The sequence below is a fragment of the Chelmon rostratus genome, chromosome 8, assembly GCF_017976325.1.
Source record: "Chelmon rostratus isolate fCheRos1 chromosome 8, fCheRos1.pri, whole genome shotgun sequence".
In the NCBI taxonomy this organism is placed as follows: Eukaryota; Metazoa; Chordata; class Actinopteri; order Chaetodontiformes; family Chaetodontidae; genus Chelmon; species Chelmon rostratus.
The window spans coordinates 20,179,147-20,206,162 of NC_055665.1; the positions used below are offsets into that span (position 1 = coordinate 20,179,147).

The 27,016-nt window shown below is 42.9% G+C and overlaps 1 protein-coding gene across 3 annotated transcripts in view; it reads left to right on the forward strand.

The window, feature by feature from the left end:
* The window catches only part of LOC121609932 (RNA-binding motif, single-stranded-interacting protein 3-like), a 112,331-nt gene that overhangs the window by 16,694 nt on the left and 68,621 nt on the right, over nucleotides 1-27,016 (forward strand). For all 3 annotated transcript variants that reach the window (XM_041941728.1, XM_041941730.1, XM_041941729.1), the window contains 2 exons: nucleotides 15,999-16,186; nucleotides 25,515-25,573. In XM_041941728.1, coding sequence (XP_041797662.1) covers nucleotides 15,999-16,186; nucleotides 25,515-25,573 — 247 coding nt within the window. The remainder of the gene's footprint in view (nucleotides 1-15,998; nucleotides 16,187-25,514; nucleotides 25,574-27,016) is intronic.

Sequence of the window (27,016 nt, forward strand, 5' to 3'; positions counted from 1 at the left end):
ATACTCCTTTGACTTCTTGTTGAAATGTAAATAGTCAGGGTGATTTTGCTGGGACATTACAGTTCTTAATATTGCACTCTTCATGATTGCATGCTTATGATTTGTTGCCCAAGGAAGCTTAGTCACACTCTAGATTGCATAAATGTGAAAGTAGGGATTTATATACTCGATAACGTGAGAGAAAACTGAGTCAGACACGACAGTGTGTCGTACGGAAAGCTGAAAGACAGTCATACAGATTTCAAACCATACAATCTGGACTTCCCAACAGTCAGTCAGAGAGAAGAAGTCCAGTGGAATTACAGATTGAGTGGCAAAGCCAGACAGAAGGGAAACGGGGCTGACAAAAGTGGAGAGGCAAAACAAAGACAAAGCAACATAAGCAGACTCTTGCTTTCTTCCAAAGTACAGCCACAAGCTGTTGGTCTCAGTCTGCCAACCTAGCTCAACTTCCCAGCCGCAGATAAGCTAAGTGTGTGTGTGTGCATGTGTGTTTGTGTGTGTGTGTGTGTGTGTGCGCATGTGTACATAATTCATAAGCATAGCCAAATCAAGATCTAGAGATTATCATGACCAGTGGCACAGAAGAGGAGAGGAGAGAGGAAGAATGGGAACAGAAGAGAGGAGGAAATGGGGAAAAATAGTTAGCAAGGATTTACAAGTGCAATTACAGGTTCCGGAGCATGCACTAGTTTATATTCACCCCACACTCACCTGTGTGCACCGGCATGTGTTCACATACACATTCCCACAGGCTTCCTGTGTATAAACCTCTACTCCCTGTTTCTCTATCTCCATTCAATGATTCCCTCCCTCCCTCTTTTACTTTCAAGGAAGGGTAATCCCTCTTGTAGCTAATGTGCTGTGACATTTCATGGTACAATAGGATTTGGGAGACACTATGTATTCTCATGGTGCCGGGGTCTGGCTGATAACCTCGTTGTCTGGGTGATTTTGGACTGTAGCAACTCTTGGACTAGTTTTTATCTCACTTTGGAAATCTAATTCTCAAGGTGGAAATGCAGTTCACAATAATGCAGACTCTGAGGTGACACTTCTGGAGTTACTGGTAAACCACAGTCACTGCATATGGCCACACAGCATCTCATATTATTTTTTTTTTTACTATCAGTTAGATCTGATGAATAGATTTGATGTGGCATCAGCTGCGGTGAGCGATTCCTGTTTTTCTGTTTGGTGATGCAGGTGACAGCCAATGAAGTCATTATTGTAACCGGGTGCTGTTTGTTTGACACATACTATTGGATTCCTTTGCCTTTGAGGAAGTGCATTGTGAATTATTTAACATTTGACCGAGTGTAAAAGAAAGTAAATGCTCTTGCCTGCAGGATTATTGCAGAAAGAAGTAAGAGGAATGATGGGATATTTCCATGTTTTACTCAAGAACATTTAGGAAACAGAAGACATGCTGACACCAAAGGAAGGGTGGATATTTTCTGCTGTTTTACAATTGTTGAAATTGTTGCATCAGTATAAAACAGAATAGTAACACCAACACATATACAGAAAAGTCAAAAACAAACCTTTTGACCATATTCATAAAGTAGATTAGCTGGAAGATCATTTTGGAAAGCGTAGTTTTTCATATTTGTATTTCATGCATTTTTTGTCTCCTCAGAATATTCTGTCTTCTGTAGTTCCCCATACTGTCAATTACTTATGCCATAATGATGGCACAAATATCTCTCTGTACAATACAGCTACAGGTACTCCTCTGATTTTGTTGATCTGGCAAGCTGTGAATTTAATAACTAACTCATTAAGGCAAAAATAAAGTGTTACAGCAGGACGGAGTGGCTCAATTTTATATTAAGGCGGAGTCTTGGGGTATGAGAGGCGATATGATACAGATAGCTGTGTTTCCCTTTGGATCAGCTGAAGGCTGAGGTGCTTATCTCACCAGCAGAGCTGATGTGTGAGGATAGGATACGGGGGCGGTAAATGTGCTCATCTACCTTCAGGCACAGATATAATGCTGCCAGAGTGCCTGCAGCTGGACAGCGGCTCAGTGACGGCAAAGTTGGACGGGATAAATCTAAAACACATTGCACCACAATTGTTGTTGGTTATTCTTTCAGTTTGCTCTCGTTCTTCCCTTGATTCAGCGCCCCATAAGTGGTCCTTTGTCCCGTAGCGTGAGGCGCCAGCACCTTGCCCTGAGAGGCATCTTTCAGGGTTTCCAAGCAGACAAAACTCTGAACGCAATTTGCTGACTTGTAGTTGCTTTACAACACACGACCGAAGCAGTTTAGATATGTGTGTACATACGGAGGCATGCACTGGACACATCGTTACTGGAAACTGCACTCTGCTTGCACTGATGTAATTTGATACACCGTTGCTATCCACACTTATTTTAAAGCTTTTTCAAAGAACGAAAAGAACATTCTCATTTTCCCCACTGACACCTGTGCAGGTTTGAAACGACAAAGGGGCTTTGAATACGTGATGTCGGCACAGAGAGGGCTACACAGAACGGGTTCTTCCTGTAATAAAAAATAAAAAGAAACTGTGGTAATGAGGCTATCACATGCCAATAAAGACCTGCCCTGCATATTGTTTCCTGCTTGTTCAAACTGGAGTGAAGTCTCGAGTTCTGAAAAGGCCAAATTTGATTCACGACCCTTCATCTTCCTCTGTGCCAAGTCGAGCCTTAAATCATCAAATTTAGACTTTAATCCGAGTCACGCAAAAGCCGCCGGTGCCGCGCGGAACATCTTCCTCAGCTAAATGCAGATTACAACTGAAGTGAGCAGAGTGTTTATCTAGCTAACAACCGTACGAGGGGACTAACGTCTTGTCGTTTTGATTCGCCATAAGATTTGTTTTGAGAGCGTGACAGCGAGCGCGAGACAGATAGAAGCAGTGTGTCACACCCAGATTCATGAGACGGGGGGTTGGCAGGCCTGCTACTGCTGTTTTGGCTGACTGTGTTATACCTGGAGGGTACTCGGTGCTGCCGCCGCTACACTGTAGCCAATTTAGCTGGAGCACAGCTGCTAAGAGGCTCCCCGAGGTGTGTGTGTATGTGTGTTTCAGGATTAAGCCACAGCACCAATTAAAGCCTCAGACTGGTTTTTAAAGGATAAATTATTAACAGCAGAAGTGACCTCTCTGGTGGCCTTTCCACCGTCCTCCACCATCCTCGTCTGCTCTCCTCTCCAACCTTCCCCCACTTTCATCAGACTTCATCTCTTCGTTTCCTTTCCTCACTTCTGTGGTTATTCTCTGCAGGACTTCCCGTTTTACTATTTACCACTGTCTTGATGTCCCTGGTACAATCTCTGCAGAGCTACAGAACATCATGGATGGATATGGCCCTCATGGTGTAGAATTTAAGCAAAAAAACAAGTCCGGTTGTATTTACTGAGTGTCGCTTTACTCGCAATTCAGATCCTAAACTCTCATCTTCTCACCAGGCAGAAGAGAAGCGGCGACAAAAGAAAGTAATGTGTTCCATCAGCAAAGCATATTCAAGAAAGATTTCTCTCTGTTCACTCCATTGCCTCTCCCTAACTTGCGCCTGTTCACTGTGATATTTCTGTTTCCCCTCACTGGATACTTTCGTATATTTATGCCTCCAGGATACAGTTGGGCTTGATTGTTGCTGTGTGCAGCTGCATTTCCCCTTTTCTCCCTGTGCTCAATAGCAAAAGCATGTTAGCCAGTAATGGATACTTTTAACCTTTTCCAGGTAATTTGATCAGGCCTTTAAATCAATCCAAGTGCACACACACACGCACACACACTGTCGTATCGGTGAATGCATCGAGTGCTGCTCTCATTGTTCAGCCATTGTTTTTTAAATGGGCGAACCGTGTCTTTTTTTTTTTCCTGATTTGATGAATGGTTCAATACTGGATTCTGAATTATAAATGTGAGCCGCTGTGTATCATCTCTCACAGGGACAAAAGAGGAGTCGGAGTCGAAATTGTTTAGAGTTCTCAATGTATTTAACATCCGGGTTGCTTCATACTGCCATTCAGCATTCTAGCAAATGGAATTTCCTGTCGAAAATGGTGCGGCGTCCCCTCACTATATTGTGTTGGTCCAGTTGCTCGTCATAATCCAGATGCAGTTTGTTTTGGCAGTTGTCATTTCAACAGTGGAGGTGCATTTCTGAATGAAATTATCAGGCCTAACTCGTATCACATGTCTGATTCTTTACTATGTCTGTAATGCGTTTCTGTCTGCCTCATGTTTCTGTCTAATCTTCCACCTGAGAATTAAAAAAACTTCATGATTTGACTGAGCTCTACCTTTGTTACCATGCCCTCTTATGGATTTTCCCTCTAGATATCCTCAGGTCATCATCTGATCTCAGTCAGCGGGCTTGGATTCCGCTCAATATGTTCATACACTCTGATCTCTTCCTCCATCCCTCCGTCCCTCTCTCCTTCAAGCCCTCCCTCTTCTTCTCTCTCTCCTTGAATATTTGCTCCTCTCAGATTTGATGAAGGAATTTAATTAGAGCAGAGAGAGAGAAACAAGAAGGAACAAAGGACACAGTGAACGAAGGAAGCAGAGTAATCATGAATGGTCAGTGACCCTGAGAGCAGACAAGGGAGAGATAAGCGTGTTTAAATCAGACGTGGTCGATCTGAGGAGAGAGGCATATTGAACCTTGTTACTACATCAGACGAGATCGTATAAAGATGTAGAGGTGCATTGACGCTGCAACATTGCTTCACGTACAAGTGAAGAAATTACCGGTAAACCCTGAAGTGCCCATGCAGGATCACATGAGTTGAATAACCTATGTGCAGATGGCCACTGCACCGTCATGTGTCTTATAATTTCTGTTTGCTGCCATAGCTCAGTGAGATGACCTTAAACAGGAGTTTACAGTCTTTTCATGTGACTTCCATTATGTGGGTTCCAGTACTTCAACCTTGGATTTGTTTTACAGGACTGCTCAGCTGTGTCCTGTTGTTGACTGTCAACACACATCCTACAACTGTAGGGAGGTCGATGTGGAAAGTTGAAAACTCACCGTAAAACTGTACAAGAATCGAATGAGTTCATAAGTTCATACTTTATGGTCATATTCATTTTCTCATAATAAAAATGTATACCTTGATAACTAGTAACCAGGTAGCTAATTAAACGTTTCTCCTCCCTCTGGCAGTCACAGTAATTACACAAACACTGTAGACGCTCTTATGACACTGTACGCTCCACCATTGATGTTTGAAGAAGTGATCTGGTACACGAGGTTGGACTACACTTTTCCTTTTTGATTTCTTTTATTCTTTTTTTTTGCTTTTATATATTTTGTTGGTGTGTGTGTGCATTATGGTGCCACCTTGAAAGTGCGATGGTTCATTTCAAGGGGTCTTTCCTGGTACACAATATATTTGACCAGCAATATTAACCAATGTGAGGTAATATAGAGTAGCAGTGACACTACTGTGCTTTTTCATAACTTCCACCTCTGCAACAGACTTTCACAACACACAGTCTATTCACCGACCTCCTTATATTATTGCTTAGCTGCCTGTTCCAATTACCATTCCCATTCCTGTTGGCTCATATGCCCACATAATATACTGTATGTCACGACCTGTGATGTTGCTACACTTAGAATAGAGACCCCCCCCCCACCAAACATACAAACGCACACACCTGCCAATTGCTATCTTTTCAGTTTCACATTGTTGCTGTGAGAAGATGAACCCAACACACAAGCGCAGGCACCCACACACAGACACACACGCCAGTTCCTATCTCTTCAGCCTCTCATTGTTGCCGTGGAGAAACATTATTCTGTCTGCACACTTATTCTATAGTCTCCATTCTTTGACCTGACGCTATATAAGCATTCTGTCTTATTCTTATGCCCTCTTATTCTGATGGTAATTTGACTGCCTGAAAGGACTGGCAGAGGATTGTTCTGTCTCATTCAACAAAATACGGTAAAAAGTCATTCCTGGGATTAAAAAAAGCTCTGCGGTGGATTTCCAGGGCTCTGTTGTCGGCGCTGCAGTTGCCCGTCGGCCCCCCGTTCATATGCTAATGAGGCAGAGCTTGATTGTTTCCTCATATTTTAATCTCCTGCACGGTGTTGGAGGAGAGGGGGGCAGCCGGAGGAGCGTGAGTACGAGGAAGACATGAGACGGGAGGAAAAGAGATGATGGACCGGGAAAAGACGAGAGGGCAGAGGCTGTGGGCAGCTGAGGAATGGAGAGGAGGAGAACGACGAGGAGAGAAATTATGTAGGAGGAGGAGAAAAGCAAAATGTTTGATTGGAAGAGAGAAGGGATGAGGGTCGTCAGCGGGCAGGGTGATACTATTAATATGCAAGGAGGAGACGATAAGATAAAGAGGGATAGAGGCGCTGCTGGATGATAAGCAGCAGGTAGGAAAATACAGTTCACCTTATAAGGAGACATCCAGAGTTTGCACTGACAAAAAAAACCCTACTGTTACTGCTGTTAAAACTCTGCAATATTCAACATTGCTTCATTTGAAACTTTTTTAAAAGGAGTCACCAAAGAACAACGAAACCTCCATGTTTTCACATATTATATAGGTCTCTATAAAACCAATCACACACCCCGTCTGCTGCCGCTCATCATGCATACTGCCGGGTAGAAACACTGACCAAAGGGCAATGAGAGGAGGAGCGAGAGAGACTTTCTTGAATAAACTAACGTCTCATTTGCATAAATATACATAATAAAAGAGCTTTGTGCAAAGCTCCTCTTCAATATGCATGTTTTTTTTCCCCTTTTCGTAACTTGCATGCTAGAGGTCATGCAATTAAGAAGGAAGAATGTAGCATATGATTTTTTTTTTTTTGGAATGTACTCAGAGAGGAGGAGGAAAAATCAGCAGGGTGGGTTTTGAAGTACAATGCAGAGGAATGATTTTCTTGGACGTCACTCAGGAAGGACTTTTTTTTCCCTTTTAGAAAGAGAGTACAAGGTCGGCCGCTTTGGTGCACTGTAGTTAGAGTTGTTAGTTGCTGTGATTGTTGCAGACAGCAAAAGGCAGCGCGCATCCAAGAAAATAACTTTAGCAAGAACTTGAGCCAACGTGTGCGTAGTACAAACAGTATGTTCAACCTGAGACGTGTGCATTGGCAGACTCGTTAGGAAACGTGAGTAAAATCCTTACTCGGCCATCATGCCAGTAATCTGAAAAACTTGGTGGTTTTATTTGTGGGAGACATGTGCTGTTATGCTTGGACTAATGTTTTTTGTGTTGTTCCTTTCTTGTTCGTTTTTAGGAAGCACTGTTCTTGGTATTTTCGTGCACATCCCCAGAATTCAGCCACTTGACTTATACGTATGTAACCCCTTTGTACACTGCGCTAGGTGCACACATAGAAAACACAGCAGAACCTTGGACCTACCTGCTGTGAAGTGACGCTGCAAACCACTGAGCCACTACTGCCACATTACATTTTTACATGTTGTTACCTTATACTCTAAATACTTTGAACATTCATTTGAATTAGCTTGTATCAGCTCAGCACATTCAGCTTGACACTCACAGACCATTTAACATGAATCCGACTTCAGCCAGCCTCTGTTATGTGCTATGGCTTTGGAACTGACTGAGTTTGACACAAATGCATGAGGATGAATTGGACCAACAATTTTATGCATTTCAAGCTCCAGAGTTATATTATGCGAACAAATAAACACACACACTGAGTATTCCCATATATAGACACAGCTGTTGCACAAGCTCATGTCGGTGGGTTTTCCCGCAACCCCCGCACACAAACACAGATCCACAGCCATGACCCCAAGAACAATAGCCGTGCAGCCTAATGCAGATTTAAATCAATCTCAAGTTGAACAGCTCGTCCATAAACTCACACATGCTCTGCACCCCCCCTCTCTCTGACCTTTTCCAAAAAAACAGCCACAGGAATTTGCTGAGAGTTCAGCAACTCACCACGGACTCTCCATCATTCCCTTATCTCCCACCAGGTCAGTCAGCACCAAGCCCTAACTGGATGTCCTCCCGGGGTGTTTGTGCAACTTGTTTATGACAGCCAAAGTGTTGTTGATGCTGCTGTTGCCGATGTTAACAAGAGAGATAGAGAGGTAGACGGCTGGAACACGCCGGTCCAGTGGGAAGCAACCTAGACGACCTGATCTTCCGAGGAGATGGAGAGAGACAGGGAAGGAGCCGTTTGGGAACGGAACTGGGAGAGCGATGAAAGGAAATTAGGGAAGAGGTGAGAGATAAACAAGAAGTCTAGAGAGAATGAAAGCGGAAGTGCATGAAATGTAATGGCGGATAGATGCATTGGCAGCATACGACTGCTGAATGAGAGATCAGCATTAATGTAAGTGGCTGTAGTGCAGCGCTAGTTCTAAAATGCAGGAGCAAAGACTTTATTTCTGTAACAACCGACAGAATGGCTTTTTATTATCTGAGTCGAGGGAAACATTGTGATGGAAAAGACGAGCCATTTTACCAGAAGTATGTTGTCATGCATGTGTCACAGTATGTGTTTGAATACAGCTGGATATATTGCTTTACATTAAGTCTTTAGTTTCATTTTAAAGGCTGTAAAATGCTGTGGTCTTCTGCTCCACTATTCTTCTGATGAGAAATTAAGTAGGTCATGCAGACTATATTCTAAAAGGTCAACTTTCTGCATTACTAATTAAAGTGGTCTTTTTTCCGTTCTGACTGACCTTACAATGATCTTAAATTGAGGCTGATGAAACTTGCAGACACCCTGGTAAAACATGATATTCAGCTATTTCTGCCTCAAAAAACAGCAGAATGTCTGCAGGTCCTGAAAAACTTAAACAGCTTTGTATTACAATAAATATGGCTGTATTAGCTCAAGGGTGTAGTTAAATCTAGTATTACACTTGTAAAATCGAGTGGTTGGTGTGGTATGTTTCGTCCAGTGTCAAATAACCCCAATCATAAAGACTGATATTTGACATGTATTTTAACTGCAGATTTGTTCAGGTCATTATTGTAACTGGCATGAAAAGAGGTCTTTAAAAGTCTGTCATTTAACTTAATTAAACATGCAGACACTGTGCATAATCGCCTTAACTATTAGCAACTCCATTATCAGTGCACTTAATGTGAGGACTGAAAGAAGCCAGATCCCTTTTCTTGAATTCCAAGCTTTGCGTGGAACGAACTGGACTTAAATACGGTTTTATGAAATAACCCTCAGGTGTGACTTTTCCAGATGTATCAGTTGCTTCCCAGACTAATCACAGGCTGCACCTCGAGCCTGCACATTCGTCAGTTTGACACTTGGAAACCTGTCAGTGTCCCGTACCGGCTATCATTAAGCTTGTCTCCGAGAAATGAAGCATCGCGTGAGCTCATGCAGGACGCGGAAGTCGCACGCCCCAGCTGTAATCAGCTGACAGCCGGCTGATTGAATCATCGCTTCTAATGAGTCACACACCAATCGCAGCCCGTTCTCTCATCGAGGTGGTCAATTTAAATACGACTCCCTCCTCACTGATCCCTGCTACACCAGTGCTGCCACACTCGCTGCTGCTGGCAAAGCTTCGCCTCCATCACCACATCCTTCACCTTTCTCAGTCCTAACAATGGCTTAAAGGAGAAAAATGGTATTCAGTGTCCTGCTTTGGGCCCACCTTTTTTTTTTTTTTTTTTTTTTTTTTTGCGTGTTCCCTGTTTTGGTTCAGCACATCTGCTTGGCTATTCCAGGGAGCATCTTCAAGAGTGGAGCCTCAGCGCCAAGTGTAACTGCATTTCCATCTGTTGCAATAAATGGTTAAATCTATGATAAGAGTGTTCCTGACTGTAGGCTGTTTATACGTTTACACAGCAGTAACTGAACCTGCAGACGTCTTTTTATATAAACATGCCAATTTTCCTTCCTCAATTTTCATATTTTTAGTCTTTCTTTTCTGTGAGGCCACATCTTCCAATCAATCAAGGACCGGAAACAACAATTTGGCAATCAGGCTAATTTTGTAAAGTCCTGAAAAGATGATGTGTTGTCTTTTTAAGGTTTCTGACAGAAGCAGTAGCCAGGGCTTAATTTAGCTGCTTGTGTAATCTCTTAACGGGAATGGTATATTGGGAGCCATGTTTCCATTCCAATGTATTCATAAGCTCTTCCTTAAACCCTTCCGCTGCTGTGTTTAGAGGCACAGAGAGTAAGAGCGAATCTCAGCGCTGGACCCAAAAATAGCCCGCATTCTTTCCTCTGTGTTTCAGGAAGCATCAGAAGAGGCCGGAACAACCCATTCTCCCATGCCCATCCTCTTTCCCCTTATCCTTTCTCGCTTAGTTCCCTTCATCAGCCATCCCTCTTTCACCATCCATCTATTCTTTTCTCTGACGCCTTCTCTTTCTCCGCCTCTCTCCCCTCTCTTTATCCCTTCCTTCCTACCTTTCACCCAAAGTTCACCCCTCTCTGGGACTGTGCACCTCCTCTTCTTCCTTTCTACCATCACTTAGTGAGTCTTTCCAGCCCTCCATCTATAATGGACTCACACTGAATACAGCCCATTAATGTCTTCACATACACGCCCACACGAGTGAGAAACATTGCGTTGCATCATATTAATGCACATGGAGGAGCATATTGCAGGGGATGAGCCTTCTTAAATGTATAGAGGAGTTACAGCAGATGAATGGAGCCATTGTTTGGTGTAATGTTTCCGTCTTACACTTGGTGTGTGTCTCTGTCTGTCTTTCATTTCTGCATCTCTGTCTTGCTGGAACAAAGATCAAACAGCAACACACTGACACATATAGAGAGCCTCAGTATGCAATAAGGAAAATTGCTTTTGCTGAAAATAGCAGGGGAAACCTGACCTTAGCAAGGTCATCGTTGCTTTACCGGAACTCTGGACAGAACTGAACTGCAGTTGTATGTGTGAGTGTGTGTGTGTGTGTGTGTGTGTGTGTTTCCAGGAGCTACTCATTGTTTGGAAAGTAGAGAGCTCTTTAGGGACAAGAGGGCTATATATAGACTTGCAAGTGTGTATGCATGCATGTGAGCTTAGTAGAAGTTATCTCAGTGTGTGTTTCGAGTGTGTTAATGTGCACAAACCTAGATGGTAGAGTAAAGGCTCAGGCACATCAGCATCTTAAATGAACCTTTAGACCTTCCACCTTGGTGAACTAACCTTTCTTTAAACTCCTCTGTCTCTAATGATGAATGGTTTGCAAACAGTTACGAGGTAGGAGTTGATGGTACAAACATGTTTTCAAGATCAACTGCGTGAACGTGTCCTGTCAGTGTCCCAACTAACATGTGGTGAGCAGACGTCCGGGTTTGTCCGGGACTGTCCTGGTTTCAACTTGGGTGTCCTGGTCCTGACAAATATCTGTAAAACATTAAAATGTCTCAGTTTTTAACACTCACTAGAAAATTGTCCCAGTTTTCACCACATTTAAAATAATAACTATATTATTGTTATACATGTTTTCAGTGCTTGCATAGACGTTTGTCATGTTCTGTCCCAGTCATTACTCTAAAAACATAAAAATGCGCATTGTCTGAATTCAACCCTGATTTGTCTGTGTGTGTATCAATCAGTGAGTGTGTTATTGTCATGGATGTTGCTAGCCTGTGAGTCACAGGCAAGCGCATAGACTGCGGTGCTCGCAGCTCTTACAGAACTTGTCAGTATGCTAACAGTTAGCTGTCTGTCATGCTGAAGACAAAGTCAGTGTTTTTTCTAAAACACTGGAGGCTTACTGCATCCCTCATGAAGTACCCAGCAAAATAAGTGTGCTTGGTAGCACTGAAATAATTGTCCCCCATCTTGATGAAAACGAATAACGAGATGTTGTGCACAGACCAACACACCTCTGTTACCACTTCAAGAAGAGAATAAGTAACTTAAATTGTGTTTCTCTGTTGTCAGCCGCCTTTGGAATTCACTATCAGTCAAATATATGCTTATCAGGTAGTCTGCAGCATGCACATATATGTCACCGTGCAGCAATGTTTTGCGGTGTGTTGCTGTTCACAGGCTCAGCCGTGCATGAAATCTACAAAAACCCGGTGACTGTGTTTGCTTTGTGTGACAGTTTGTGCCGCTGCCTCTGAGCCTTTTTCCCACTGCGAGAGCTGCTCCACTGTACTAAGTGTGTCAACAATACCAGCTGAGAGGCAGCCTTCAGTCCACACACTCCGACTGCAGAGTAATCCTTAAAAGAGAGAAACCGGGAGAAAGAGTCGAGGGAGGGAGGGAGAAATATAGAGCGAGTATGTGGGAAGTGGAAGGATGGAGGTGAAAAGAGCAAGAGATTGAGCGATGGTGGAGTCGAAATTGACAGAGGGTGAGAGGGGAGAAGAGAGGAGAAAGCGTAGTGGAAAAGAGGGAGAGAGAGAGAGAGGGAGAGAGATTTCAGTGTTTCAAAGGATTTCCCTATCACAGTCTCTGACACATTACATACACAGCTCACTATCGGCCCGACCCTGACAGCTGCACAAATTGGCTGAAAGAGGTTTCCTGGGCAAGGCCTTTGATCAGGTGTGTGTGTGTCGTGTCAGCAAGTGAGAGGAAAGAGAGATGTTATATATTTGTGCATACCTGGACATCTGAGTGTGTGTGTATGTGTGAGTGAAAAAAGGCTCTTTTGTGCTCCAAATCATGGTGGAATGTGATGAATGCATACAGATAAGACTGTGTGTGTGTGAATAAATGCTGGCAGTCTGGGAATGCTTTTGTGCGTGTGTGTGTACATATTGCGTGTACCTGCATCGTGTTTGTAAGCACGCCATGTGTGCTATGTGTCTTATCTGAAGCATGTTATAGCTTTCTTTCCAGTGATACTTCTCTTTCAGACGAAGCCTGGGGTCTTTTATTTCTATCTGACACTTCCCATCAAACATGTATCCATGTTATTTTCCAGAGGTGGTCGATAAACAAACCCATTGTTAGAGGGTTCATATCGAATCAGCTCTCCACACAGTTCAGGCTTTGAAGCAGTGAGGTTTTCATTATCACGATCACAGGCGCCACATGAAAACACACACGCATTTCTCAGTACATGTCGCACACTGCTGGGCACTGAGCAGCTTCTCTGGAGGAGTTTGGAGTTTGATGCTTTGCTCAGTGTGTCTGTTTTCCTAGCAACTGAAAACCTGTCTTTAATAACAGTTTCAGAATATGAGAGTTAACCTTTTCTTGTCAGTTCTTAGATTGATGCATTTAAAGGCTCATCAAATGTCAAAACCCTGTATGACCATTACTCACAGACAGGACAACTTGTCTTTATTATCTTTTGTCACAGTGTTTGCGAGGTAAACAGTAGGAATGTGCTACTTGCATTACAAAGTGAAGTAGGAATGTGACTATTTGACTGTTTTGCTGGATGACGTCACACTGCGTTGCAGAAAAAGCTGGACTTTGGCCCCGGCGTGGTTTTGCCTGGCTCATATTCATAATAATGAATACGGTAATATTTGATCTGTCAATACTTTTTTTTGGTTGATTGATACATGGTTTGGTCGATAAAGATGTCAGAAAACAGTGAAGAATGGCCATCACAATTTCACAGAGCACCATCAAATTTCTTGTTTTATTACACAAACAATACAAAACCCAAACATAGCTGATATCACAGGTGATTTCATTCCTGTTGATTCACTGATTGATTCATTTATTTGTTGGCTCAGTTTTAGCTGGAGTCATGTTGATGCATTTTCCACATTTCTGTCGTCAGTAGCTCGTAGACTGAGAGGTAATATTTTCACAGTGAGCACAGTATTGGGAGTATTTTTGGAAAAAATAACCAAACTGCAAATGTAAGGGTTTTAGGAGACACTTGCAATACAGAGTAGGATTTGTCACAGCCATTAAAATGAAGCATTACGCCGTGTGGGCTTTTTTCATCTCTGTACTTTGCCGTGTTTTTGTTGAAGTGCAGAGGCTCATTCTGGGCTGTTAGGGTAAGGCACTGGCCTGTAAATGACACTACTCCACAGGCACCATCTCCTTTTATTGCTGCATGTCTGCTGTGCATGTGTTGAATCCTGTTAGCGCAGTCTGCCAGTTGAGGGAAGTACAGGTAATGGATTAATATCAGAGCTGGCTCAGGCTCCACATCGCTGTGTGGTGACAGCCTGTCATTATCACAAACACCGACTCGCTCACACACACACTCGCTAGCATTTGTGCACACACCCGCCAAATACAGTATACATCCAAGCACACTCTCCTGTCTCACCTGTCTCGCTTCCTTCCCACCACGCTCTTGCCCTGTCTCTCTCACGCGTCATTGTGGCACGCAGTGGAACTGGCCTGCGGTCATCTCAAACTGCAGCCAGTTCCTTACGCAGAGACCAGCAGTGTGGTCGATCCATCAGAAATATTACACCTCATGTCTTTTCCTAAATGCTCCTTCCTGACCCCGACGGAGAACGTCATGAGGTCAAGCAAAGTGTTGCTGCACTTCTGTAGTTTATCAGTGAAGTGCTTGAACTCTCTGCTAACAGTGACAGACAGACAGATCCACATTTAGGCTTCGCTCGTCGCCTCTGTGGAACATTTGTATCCTCGCTGTGCCGCATTATCAGAAACTATGATGAACTGGTTGTGGATCACGTCTCTCTCCTGCATCCGGGCACTGTCTTGGTCCTCAAATTAGTATGATTGTATGAAAATAATTGTTGAGTTAATGCAAGATAGGCATCGGCTAACAAATCTACTACTGTACATATCATCATTCTTAAGTTGAAATAAAAATATCATCTGACGAGAGATGTCTCGTATTTTTCTTGAAAGACAGACTTCTGTGTTGTGGTTAATATGCTGATTATGATCTGATTATGAGAGTGTGAATATAGTAGCTTAAGAACCATAACTCAGTAAACACCTTAAAATGGTGCCTTGATTGTGCTTTGAGGTTGTTATGGCTGATGCAGGCTGTGGATGTGTAATGTGATGATTGATTGTTGTTGCAAAGAGCCGCATTGTGCGTTGCTTGAAATGTTGCTGCCACAAGGAATTGTAGGACGACATTATCTCCTTTACTTTCATAAAGGATGTGCCAGTGTATCCTATGCTAAAGGAGATAAGACAGGAAGTATTGAAGCACATTTTTTTTTAGCATTTAAAGAATTTGAACAGCTCTTATCGTGGCTGCCACTTAGATACTTCTGGGTGATTTCACTCAGTTAGGAACCTTCCTATGCAAAAAATTCGACCACCACCCTGATGTCGTTGTCGAGCCGGTGCAGCTGTTTTGCTCCAAACATCAAGGAGGCAGAAAGAGTGTTTTGAACGCTGTTGTCATATGAGCCATCTGGCTTGTTTACTTTCTCCAAACTTAACCTAATAGTTTGCCTGAGGCAGCGGGCAGGCAGGGGTGTGGGTGTGCACTCTGAGACCATCGGTTCCAAACACTCATTAATCCTCGCGCTGCCCTTCCTCCCTGCCAGAAATGGTCATCTTATTAAGTCATTTAGTCAGCACTGAGCTGTGTAATTGGACAGTGCAGGCCGATAGGAAACATTTGAGTTAGTTAGTGGCAATAAAGGGCCCGAGCCATGGATTAAACACTTGATGGACTGGTTTGAAACTTCTTAAAGTGCAGCGAATGTGCCCAAAATGTGCACTGGAACTGACAGCAGGTCACTCCAGTCATCATAAGGTAGTCATGGTAATTGACCGAATCGTCGATAAAGCTAACTTAAAGCTGGTGATGTCACAGCTGCTCAGATGCATCTTGTTATTGATACAAGCCCCCGTAGTAAACTTGGTACCATGATCATAATTACTAATTACACATATCCTGCTTCCTCAGTTTGATGTGTTGAATCCAGATATTGGTGTGGGACTTGATGCAGGAAGAGATTATGCAGAAGGCTGTGAGCTCTGTAGAGAGATGGTGCTTTGTTTGATGGGTAGGGCCGGTAGCGGAAATTCAAAATCATTATGAAATGTGTTAATATTTTGGCACCTAAAATGAGAATTCAAATGTTTTCCAACGTGTTGCGACCTCAAGTGACCTTTTCCTTTCCTTCTTTCTCTCCGTCTCTGCAGCAGTCCTATGCTCCTCCCCCTCAGCCCATGGCTCCGCCCAGCCCCGGCACCACAGGAGGAGGAGGAGGAGGAGGTGGAGGGGGAGGTCATGGAGGAGGGCTAGCGGAGCAGCTTAGTAAGACCAACCTGTACATCAGGGGCCTGCCGCCGGCCACCACCGACCAGGACCTCATCAAACTCTGCCAGCCGTGAGTCCTGTTCTACTTTATTCCGTGGGACTCAATGTGACGCTGTCCTTGCTCGGCGGAGGCACCCTTCAGTGCAGCTGAGCAAAAATCACTCCCGCTCCGTTCGGTTCAGCTTCTGGTAATTAGTTTTGCTTGAGTCCAACAGCAGCTAATAATGAGTATCAACAGTTTGCTCTTGACCTCTCTGTCCCTCCCCTGTGCTTCCTCAGAGGAAAAAACACAACCCAGCTGGGCCTAACCCATCCGCTCCCTTCTGCACTTGGGTCATCTACACACACATGCTGCACAAGGACACACACATACTTCCTTCTATCCATCAGCAGAACTCCTCTAATGCCAACTCTGTGAGACATTTCTTGTTTAAAGACATAGAAATATTTTTCAGCATGGGAGGTCACTCAACTCATTCCATGATAATAGGAGTAAAATTAGGCTGAATAGACATGTAATTGCATTGATTTGCCAATCCTTGAAGCATTTTAGTAAAAGCCATATAAGAACTGATCTGCAGGATTGGAGCTGATGAAGGCTTTTACTCATAACTCACCAGCAGCTATGTTACATTTGAGAACTAGGATGCAGTGTTTATTTAAACCCACTGTGCATCAATTGTCATACGCAGCTGGTGTTGTAATTGTCCCATTGCTCTCTGTTAAAAACACTGTAAACATTGAGATTGACAGTTAATTTTTAACCCTGGTTAACATTTAAACAGCGTTGACATGACAAAAACAGTCTCACCCAGTAGCTGTTCTGGTGCTTTCAATCGTTGGACTTGTTCTACCACTGTGATTAAAAAAAGATGGAAATTATAAAAACTGGAAAATACAATAGTTGTTCCTCTGATTATTTTGTTTTCCAGCATTTGGATACAAAGAAGAGCAAGAAGAGCATGAGAATGTTCTGTACAATGATGACAAAATGGAACATTTAGTGACACCTTAAACCAAAAGCTGTGAGCAGGTTAACACCACGTAGCCAAGAGGACTGATTCCATCACTTGGAACAAGTTTAATTATCAGTACTTACATTAAATTACTTGCATAGGAACTTCAGGCAAAAATACTACATTCACACCTTGTAAAACACTCCTGGAAACCAGCTTTTACAGAGTTTTTAGGGTGAGAGCATGTCAATGCCATTGATGCATTTCCACTATACTACATGCTGATGTGACACTAGAAGAGGAGCTTTGCTTAATATATCTGAGCGTATCTGTTCTACTTGATGACATGAAGGTGAATGACGTGGTTGTCCTGATTATTCCTTGACTGTAGTAACTTCAGCTGTTTGGCACCACTCATCCTGTTCTCATCTGTCGCGCTAAAAGCCAATCCTGCACATTTCATTCCCAATTGTCCCCATGTGGGCAAGCAGAGTCAACACAGAATGTAATGCAACCTATAAAGCAGCTCTCCCTGAGAGGGTCTTGTTTGCCTCCAGCTATTACCTGATAATATCAAATGTAATTGGAGAATGATATATTGGGCTAAATATTCAGCAGGTAGAGGCTTTAAATGATCATAAACATGTCTAATTGATTCAATTGATTTTGGAGTAAAGAAAAAGGCAGATGAAAATAAAATGTGAGGACTCACATGCACGCGCACACAAATGCGCGCACGCATGCACACACACTCACCAAACCTTGCCCTTCTGCGTGTCAGCTGCAGTTCAAGCCTGTTGTATTTCAGCTTAGCCCTGGAGGCGTTCTGGAGAAACAGGGTGAAAAATGGGGGCCAATAAAAGTTTCATTAGAGGACCAGTCAGTGTGCCAAGTGGCCAGTAACATTTAGGAAAGGTCAGCGGGGGAGGAGGGGGCTGTGTGTGCTGCTGGGCAGCAGTCTTAGCCTTGGCTTTCCAAATCTCTCCGGCTTTGGGAAATAGACTGAGTGGCAGTTTCCTGTCACTCACTGACATGACACGCACACATGCGCGCGCACAAGCACACACAAACAGGCATTTCATTCATGCGCACAGTTACAATGAATCACGGAGGGACAGTCCCTCGACACTGACACTCACACACATGCACACACGCGCGCTTTTAAATCAATGTCATCCTCATCCTTATTGTTACCAAGTGTGGCTTTTTGGTGTGCCAGCCCGCCCACCAGCATCATCCTCTCCCTTCCCATTCTGTCATCCTCCTCATTTCCTCCCTCCATCCCTCTCTCACTGCCCCCCCTCCCTCCATCCCTCCCTCTCTCTCTCTCTGTCTCTGTCTCCGTGCCAGTTCTCAGAGTGTCACTGAAAAGTGCTGTTGTCAGCTGACATTTCCAATCACTCCCCCGGTCGCCCAAACTATGGACACACTTTTAACGTCTGGGGACAGAGCAGAACGTGAGCGGAATTTAAAGTAGAGCACAAGGGCAATTTCTCTTTTGCTCGCTCGCCTCCACTCACACTTGTTGTCTCTCTGTCTCTCCCTCATGCTTACCACAGATTCACTACTCTTATCTATCTATCTATCTATCTATCTATCTATCTATCTATCTATCTATCTATCTATCTGGTTGTATGATGACAGATGAGCTTTAATTACTCAATGCCACTTCTGAGAAATCCCTAAAGCAGAATATAAAACACTGAATGAGTTCACAATCTCTCATTAACTGAACAGAAATCTTGCTCTAAAAAAAATTGCTGAATGGTTCGTGGAGATTTGAAACTTTTCGCTCGAGTGTGCTTGATGTTTTGGTTGATTGACATGAGACCCGAATCCTAGAAATATCTTTCTGTCCTGTAATATCTAATAGTTCAAAGACAGAGTCCATCTTTAATTATCTTACTATTTAATGAGCAAAACTCTGTGGACAAGAATTAATTGCATATACTGCTTAAACCTTTTTCTTGAGTAGGAGCAGTAATATTGTTGGATGGTGTCAGTTTTTTGTATGCAATGGAAGCTTCAGTCTGGTAGACTGAAACACTTGTACATCTGGTACACTTTTACTCACAATGTTTCAGAACAATAAAAAAAGTATGGCAAACGAAAGATAAAAGAAGACACCCCCAGTATAGTATAGCTATATAATACTGTGCTCTGCTTAAACAAAGGGTCTGATTATTTGATCTTAGTCTGATTTTGACAAAACTGTTCAGTGTTGACTGTTTATTCTTGTCAACTACTGTCAATCATATAAGGTCATCATCCTCAGCGATGATGTGTGTAATTTTTCTCAACTGTAGCAAAAAATTATTTTGGCGTGGGAACGTAACAGATTTTATTTTCAAAGCTATTCTTTTTTCAGAAATGACATGAAATGCCCTGCACACTCGCACAGGTGTTTTTAGTTATTCTGGCTGATTAGACCTCCACTCGGGTGGGCTAAGCTGTTCTTGGAATTACATTTGCCCAATCAACTCCGTGCATCAGTAAGAATGATAAAAGTGTGATTTATCCAACCTTGGCTGGTGCAGCAAAACTAAGTGTGAGGTGTGTGTCAATCAAGCACGGCCTGCATATGCCCACACTGTCCTGAGAAGAGCTCGAATCATCCAAGACAAGTGAAATCACCTGTGTAGGTGTACCACAGGTGTGTCATTAGTCATGTTCTCACGGGTAAATCTGCCAGTATGATAAACCAGAAGTGCTCGTTGGATTGTCTATAGCGTTAGAAACCTCCTCCCCCCACACCTGTCTGACGCCAGAATTGGGGTCCTGTGTCCACTAATTTTGGTCAGGCAATTTCTTTCAGGATCCTAAAACAATGATCCAACATTCAAACCCACGCTTGAGCAGTTGTTTGGAGGTGAGGAAGTAGGGTTTGAACTTCTCCCCCTGCCTCTCTGTTTTTCATCTGTTACACATCTATTTCTGTCACCTTTTGTGTTTACAACCAAGTGCAGCACTATGAATGCCTTCCAGACTATGAATGCCCTTCAGACAGCATGCAGCATTTTCCCCGTTTGATCTACAGTATTATTGACTGTTGCGCCTCCTGTGGTGACCAACTTTTATGCCCCAATCAAGTGTGGCTGTAAGCTATAAACACTACTTCAGTCCAGTATGTTTAGATAGCACGCCTTACGAGCGTTCTTTTGTACCATAAGCTGGCTAGGGTCAACAGGTCTTTGTCACACGTAATTTTATCAGAATTAAATTGATAAAAAGATGCTATATTTAGGATTCTAAATGGAGAAGGTATTGAGTTCTCTGAAGAGTTATGGCCAGGGATGTAGTGGAGATTAAACTCATCTAAACTCAATTTACCCACCATTGTATTTGAAATAGAGTAATACCTAGCTAGTTGGTCTCACATAAATCTTTATAGCAATAGTTTGCACTACCCCATTATTATCAGATGAAAGGAAAATAAGAAAAGAAAAGCATCAAGTCATATTTTTTTTTATGAAATTGCTTTTTTTTTTCTTGCAATTGTTTACCTTATGATGACCACAAATGTGTGGTCATACATTTTTCCGCTGTATTACACATTATTTCATGAATGCACCACTTAACCAGAGTCCCTCGAAGCTACTGATTTAAACTTCATGGCAGACAAACTTAATGTTTTAGTAACATCAAGCCATCTTCTGAATTTACAGCACATTGCCTTTTCGTCATGGAAACACTTCAATTCTTTATAGCGCCTGAACATGTTAAACTACATATGGGGAATGAACTTCTGAAGCACTGAACTCTCTCAGTCCTCCCTCTGTGTTCGTCTGCGTCTAACTGGCAGAGACAGGGGAGAATGAAGGAAATGCAAGAGACAAGACAGCTGTATTGGATCCCCAATTAGGAGATACCACACACAGAGAGCATCTTGCGCGTACGCTTACGCACGCACACCAACGTGCACTCGAACACATACGCAGCCTCAGACAGAGCACACGCGTGTGTGTGTGTGTGGGTGGGTGGCTGTCGTTCAGTAGACATCAAACGGTGAGCATCCATAGGCTGACGGTGTTCCACAAGGAAATGAAAACACTGATCTGATGCTGTGAGGGCCCTCTGAGGACTGTGATTAACACTTCACACACACACACGCACACACTCAGCCAAAGTGCACACAGATTTTGTCAAGCCTGCCAAAATTGAGTGCACTGACTTGCGTATTGACATTCCTCCTTAAATCGCGACAGTCTGGAAAAAACAGTCATTTTCACTGGTCTTACTGTTCTTTGTGTATCGCGTTTCTTGGTGGGGTAAAAAAAAAAAAATCTAAAGTTCAGCTTTGGAAAGGATTCTAAGGAGTTTCCATGTGTTGAAGAAGCTCGTCTTAAAAGGATTGTCATAGTGAAAGTCAGTCTGTCAGGCATCCTCCCGACCGATGCTGTGGAAAGACGGTCTTTTTTGGCTAAGTGCTGTGTTGTTGGGCTTTGTAGCATTTGTGTGAAGCCAAATAAAACAGAGAATTTGAGGTTAGCCAGCTATGCCTGGCGAGAGCTTTATGATATGAAAACACCTTTTTGACTAATGTAGATTCTGCTGCAGGCTGAGGAGTTAGCTAATGAGACAAAAACCTATGACTTTAAATTTCATTCAAAGCCTGAAAAAACAACACAGGGAAAGTGTAAAATAAACTTCTTAGTAGTTTTAAATACACAATTATGTGATCACATCTTCTGTTGGACATTGTATTTACTACTATGCATGTTTTTGATATTTAAGCTCTGTTATGCATACAGGGGTTCAGGATTTCCTGTCTCAGGATTGAGGGTACAAGTGGTGTCATCTGGATGGGACTGAAAATGACAAATAGTATGGAGCTGGGGGGAGTGCTGGAAGACAGGAAATGGGAATTAGCGGAGCAGATTGGAAATCTACTTTCAGCCCCATGTCATCCTGTATATACAATGACACAAACCACTGAGCGAACATCCTTTTATACTTTAGGGAGGAGAACAACTTGGTTACGGAACCACACATCTAGCTGTGGTTTAGATCCCTTTGACAAGCTTGTTGGAAAGTCACTCCACTGTTGCTTCACACTTCATTATGGGCTCTTTAGTCACGATGAACATCCAATGGAAACAAATTACAAACTCAGACCCCTTTCAGAACCTATTCACTCACTATTTCTCTGGCAGAATGGGAAGTGATGGAATAAGGAAGTGCTAACCCTAACCATCTGGTTCTTTGTAGTCCTCTGTTGGTATGTTGTAAGTATTTGAATAGTTTTTATGAGTGTTTCATGTGTCGCTGCCGTTGGGAGCACGGGTCGATGTTATTTCAACTAGCTGCAGGCTTCTGCTGGAATCAATGAAAGGGTTCCAGTTAGGACAGAACAGGACATTCTGCACTTTCCCATCCTCTCACTCCACGCTCTCCTCAGCCTCCTTACTTCATCATCTGATCCATTATCAATACTTTCTTCCATTTTGTCACCACAATAGCAGATTGTTGTAGCTGTCTGGATAAAATGGAATTTTACCACTGAATCAAGTCCAGATTGAGACATTCGAAAGAAGCAGTGCTGTAATTTAACATTTCCCCCAGAGCCATGGCGTCAACCCTCTCCTCTCCTCTCCTCTCCTCTTCTTTTGTTTTTAAGTCCAGCCAAATTGTGTACTGAGAGAGAGAACAGGTGGACTTCTCCTTTTACATCACACACATCGATGTGACAATAAAACACACACACAGCCACAGCCACACATTAAACACATGTTGTATTTGTTTTCCACTTTGTGAAACCAGACAGTGGTGAGCATATTTTTTCAGGATTCGTAGCGTGTCGAGCCAGGTAGTTCTCTCTTTGTCCTTCTCTCTCCCTCTTACTCTCTCTTCCTTTGTCACACACACCCACACACACACACACACACACACACACACACGCAAAGGAATAAAACAGTCTGGAAATGTTTCACTTTTCTGCCGGGAAAAACAACCTGCCAAAACACTGATGGTGCATGAGATCTTTGTCATGCATTCATACTCCACACACACACACACATGCGCCGCGCACACATGCACACACACACAATTGAAAGGAATCGCACCCAAACAAGTATTTGTATGCTCAAACGTGTCCACATTCACCCGCACATGCACTGTAGGTGTTTACACTCATACGCTGACACACAGACAAACACCAAGTTTTGATCACAGCGAGGCAGAAGTCAACACAGAGCTGGGTATTGCCAGATGGTGTGCGTAATGTGTGTGATTACCGCTTTGGTGTTTTTGATCGATGATGTTGCCTTGCGTGCGTGTCTGCATGTGTGTTTGACTTTGCGAATATGTGTGGCCGATTAGTCCTGCCTTGTTTTTTCAGAGTATTTTTTTTTTCACGTCTGCAGCCGTTGGATTGCTTCTCAAACCGCACGCCAGAGACCTTGTTTACCACGGGCCATGACTTTGTCACAATTGGTAAATACCAAAAATTTCCACAAAATGAGTGAAAATTGAGCATTGTTAAAAAAAAAATGTTGATTTTTCTCTACCAACCTCCAGATCATAAGCTGCTCAGCTGTCGTGTTGCGTGTGATAGCAGCCTTTTAAAGCCTTTTTTCTGTCTTTATTTCTAACGTCTCCTGTCCCAATAGAGTTTGATGTGAGGCTGTCAGGCGAGCTAGTTTCTGTTCCCTTCTCCTCACTGACAGAAGCAGTTGGCTGACAGACACTCTCCTCCTGGTGACAACTAAATGATCTCTTCTTTATTAAACACCTCTTACTATCTCTCTATCGCTCCCTGACTACCTCGCTTCCTCCTTGCCTTCAGTGTCTCTTTTTATCTTTTGACTGACTGCCCTCCCGCTCCTCATCTATTTCTCATTCCTCCGAGTCTCTCTCCCCCTCTCTTTGTCTCCTTCCTGGTTGTCTCCCTGTTTTTCTGTAAAAGGAAAGGGGGACTATACGTCCATCCCTCACCTGTGGCCATCAGCCAGTCAGCTAGCCAGTCAGCCAGCTTGTCATTCTGTCAATCTGCTTGATAGTCACTCAGCCAGCCAGTCAGTCATTGTGCAGCGGTGTTAAAACATTAATTAAAAAGTCTCATCCACGGAGCCAGGCAGTGATCCAGACTGATCTCAGCGATCCAAGCTTTCTGTCTCCGTCTTTTCTCCCTCTCCCCTCCTCTCTATCCCTATTTTCCTCTCTCTTTGTCTCTCATCTCTCCACATACCTTCTCAGCCTCTTGCTCAGGTTTCTGTGTGTTTCTCGCTCCTCTCTTTCCAAGAGGACTGAAAGACGGGGCTGATAAGAAACATTATTAACTTCTTTCTGAGAACAGAGAGCTGGAGAATAGAAGTGGGATGGAGGGGGAAATAAGGCAAGAAGACAAAGAGAGAGGCAGAGGTGTTGAGCGTAAGAAAGAGAGTAAGGTAGCGAAACGGACAGGAGACATTAAAAGTTGGCAGGGAGAACAGATAGAAAGAAGTATGGAGGTTGTCTGTCTCTCTTATAGGCCCTCCAAGCAGGATTGGGTGCCATACAGATGTCTGGTTGTTATCATCATTTATGAGACAGTACTGTCTGCGTTCAGAGGCCTACGGACGGGATTTGAAACAGATAAGGACAGAATGGAAAGACAGAAATTTTTACTGTGATCAAGTCTCTTGTGCACGCCCCAAAAACAGTTTAAGGTCAGACAGTTTTTTTTGTGCGGTTTTATTTTATTCTTTCATTGTATCATCTTGATTTCAAACTGGAAAACATTTTTTAACAGTTGCACCAAAAAAGAAGAACCATTTCTTGAATTTAGACACTGCTTTGTTCTACTTTGGAAGGACGTGGTGCTTTGAGTTAAATGCTACTGCTAGCATGGCAACACGTTCACAGTGTCGGTGCGAACACGCCGGTGTTTAGCAGAAACAACGCTTACCATATTCACCACCTCAGTTTAGCATGTTAGCATGCTGACATTTGATAATAAGCACTTCTCACCAAACAAAGCTGATGGCTGAAGTCATTGGTTTTGCAGGTATTTGATCACAAATCAAAGTACTGGACAAATACATTTTTTTACCCGATGGGAGTGCTAGATGAAATATTAATGGAATTACAATTCATCCTAAGGGAAACAAAAATGTCTGTTCTAAAGTTAATGGCAATCATCCAGTAGTTGCTGAGACACTTTGCTCAAAGCCAACTGTCATATGTCAAGCTCATGGTGTCACTAGATGAAAAGTTAAGGGACCACCAAAGCCATTAGGACTCATCCTCTGGGGACCACGAATGTCTGTACAACATTTGTTGACAATCCATCCATTAGTTGTTGAACTATTTCAGCCTGGATCGAAGTGGTGGCCCTACAGAATGACCAACGTTGCCACCCTCTGTTTGCATAAGACTCAAAGAACAACCGTTAATGTTCCAGATGTTAATGATAGCAGAATTGATTTAACGGCTCATCAGAATGTTTCATTGTTGTTCTTACAGATATGGAAAGATTGTGTCAACAAAGGCCATCCTGGACAAGAACACCAATCAATGCAAAGGTGAGTGAGATTCCACTGACTTTGTCCAGTGTGGTTAGCTGTGGCCTTGCAAAGCTGCTCTCACTTCACAAACCCAAATTTTGATACAAGATTCTAGTCTGGTAAACATCAATTGAGAATTAATGATACTTGGCAGACAAATCGGTGCATTATGGGGAGTGGTTTTGTACTTTTTTGTATCCCCAATTAATCAATGCCCAAAGCTTTTTACAACAGGCTAAAATGTCTGTCAGCAGACAGTGTGACGTCAGGTTAAAACAAATGACTTCAACTTGTACGAGCTACCCAGCGTGCACTTACACAAAGTCCTTGTGTTTCTATGTGGTTGTGGTCTGTGTTTTTACAGCGTATACAACACAACAGTTCTGACTGCCATAATGAGTGTGTCATCTTTTAATCTGTGTAAATGATGCACTGCTGGAGTACCTTCATTCTGATTTACGTCCCTATGAAGATGATTTCAGGATCGCACCCCAATGATACTCAGAGTCAAGCAGCTTTTGAAAGCAAGATGTTTGCATTGTTGTCATTGGCCAAATCAAAACGGAGAACGCCGCACAATAGCTACAGTGTGTTTCAGATAGTCTCTGCGGTGAATGAGGCTCACTCAAGTGTCTTCTGACGAGTGTCTGCTTGATTGTTGGAGTGCTCTGAACAAAGCACTAATCAATATGATTGTAGTCGTGTGCTTTTGAAGAGGCGCACAAGAGCATGTGTTCAGCATGATTGCTGCTCATTTGCCAAGGCTGTACTCAAAAGGTATACGGACATGGTTTAGGACAACAGCACAAAAATGCCCTGTAATCAGTGTATCAGCCTCAATGGCATGAGTGAAGGAAAAGCCAGTCTGATTGATAACGATGGCAGAGATGTTAATGTGAATTCAAAGACTGCCTGATGTGATTACTTAGGATAAAATATTTTGAGTAAATGATTGCAGTCCTGCTTGTCTTAACATTGTAATGGGAACACCAGACTTCACTGAATCTCCCCTGAAAACTCTTTTCTTTAAGTTATGATCTTGGATCGTTCTAATTGGCCAGTTATATAATTCTTATAAACTTCATCATCCCATTACCTGCTTTGGCATCACATAATCAAATATGGCTTTGAGCTCCGAAAGCATCTTGAAATGCCTGTCCTGACATCATTACAGCATAGCCGACGGGAAGGCAGAAAATTCTATAAACCCAGTGATAATTATCAGTTATTCTTCCATTTTCTCAACTCATTAAATTTTTTCATTGGTGTTACTTGAAAAGGGGTTTTAAAATCCGGATTGAGTATAGCCTTAGTGCTCTGGTTCATGATTATTATGTTTTCCAATTATGGCTTCATGTTTCTTTTTTGTATGATTTACAGATGGAAAATAACATCTGATTTATTTAAGATCACATTGCATCTGAAAATGCCATTTACATCCAGTGCTTACAAATTAAACCA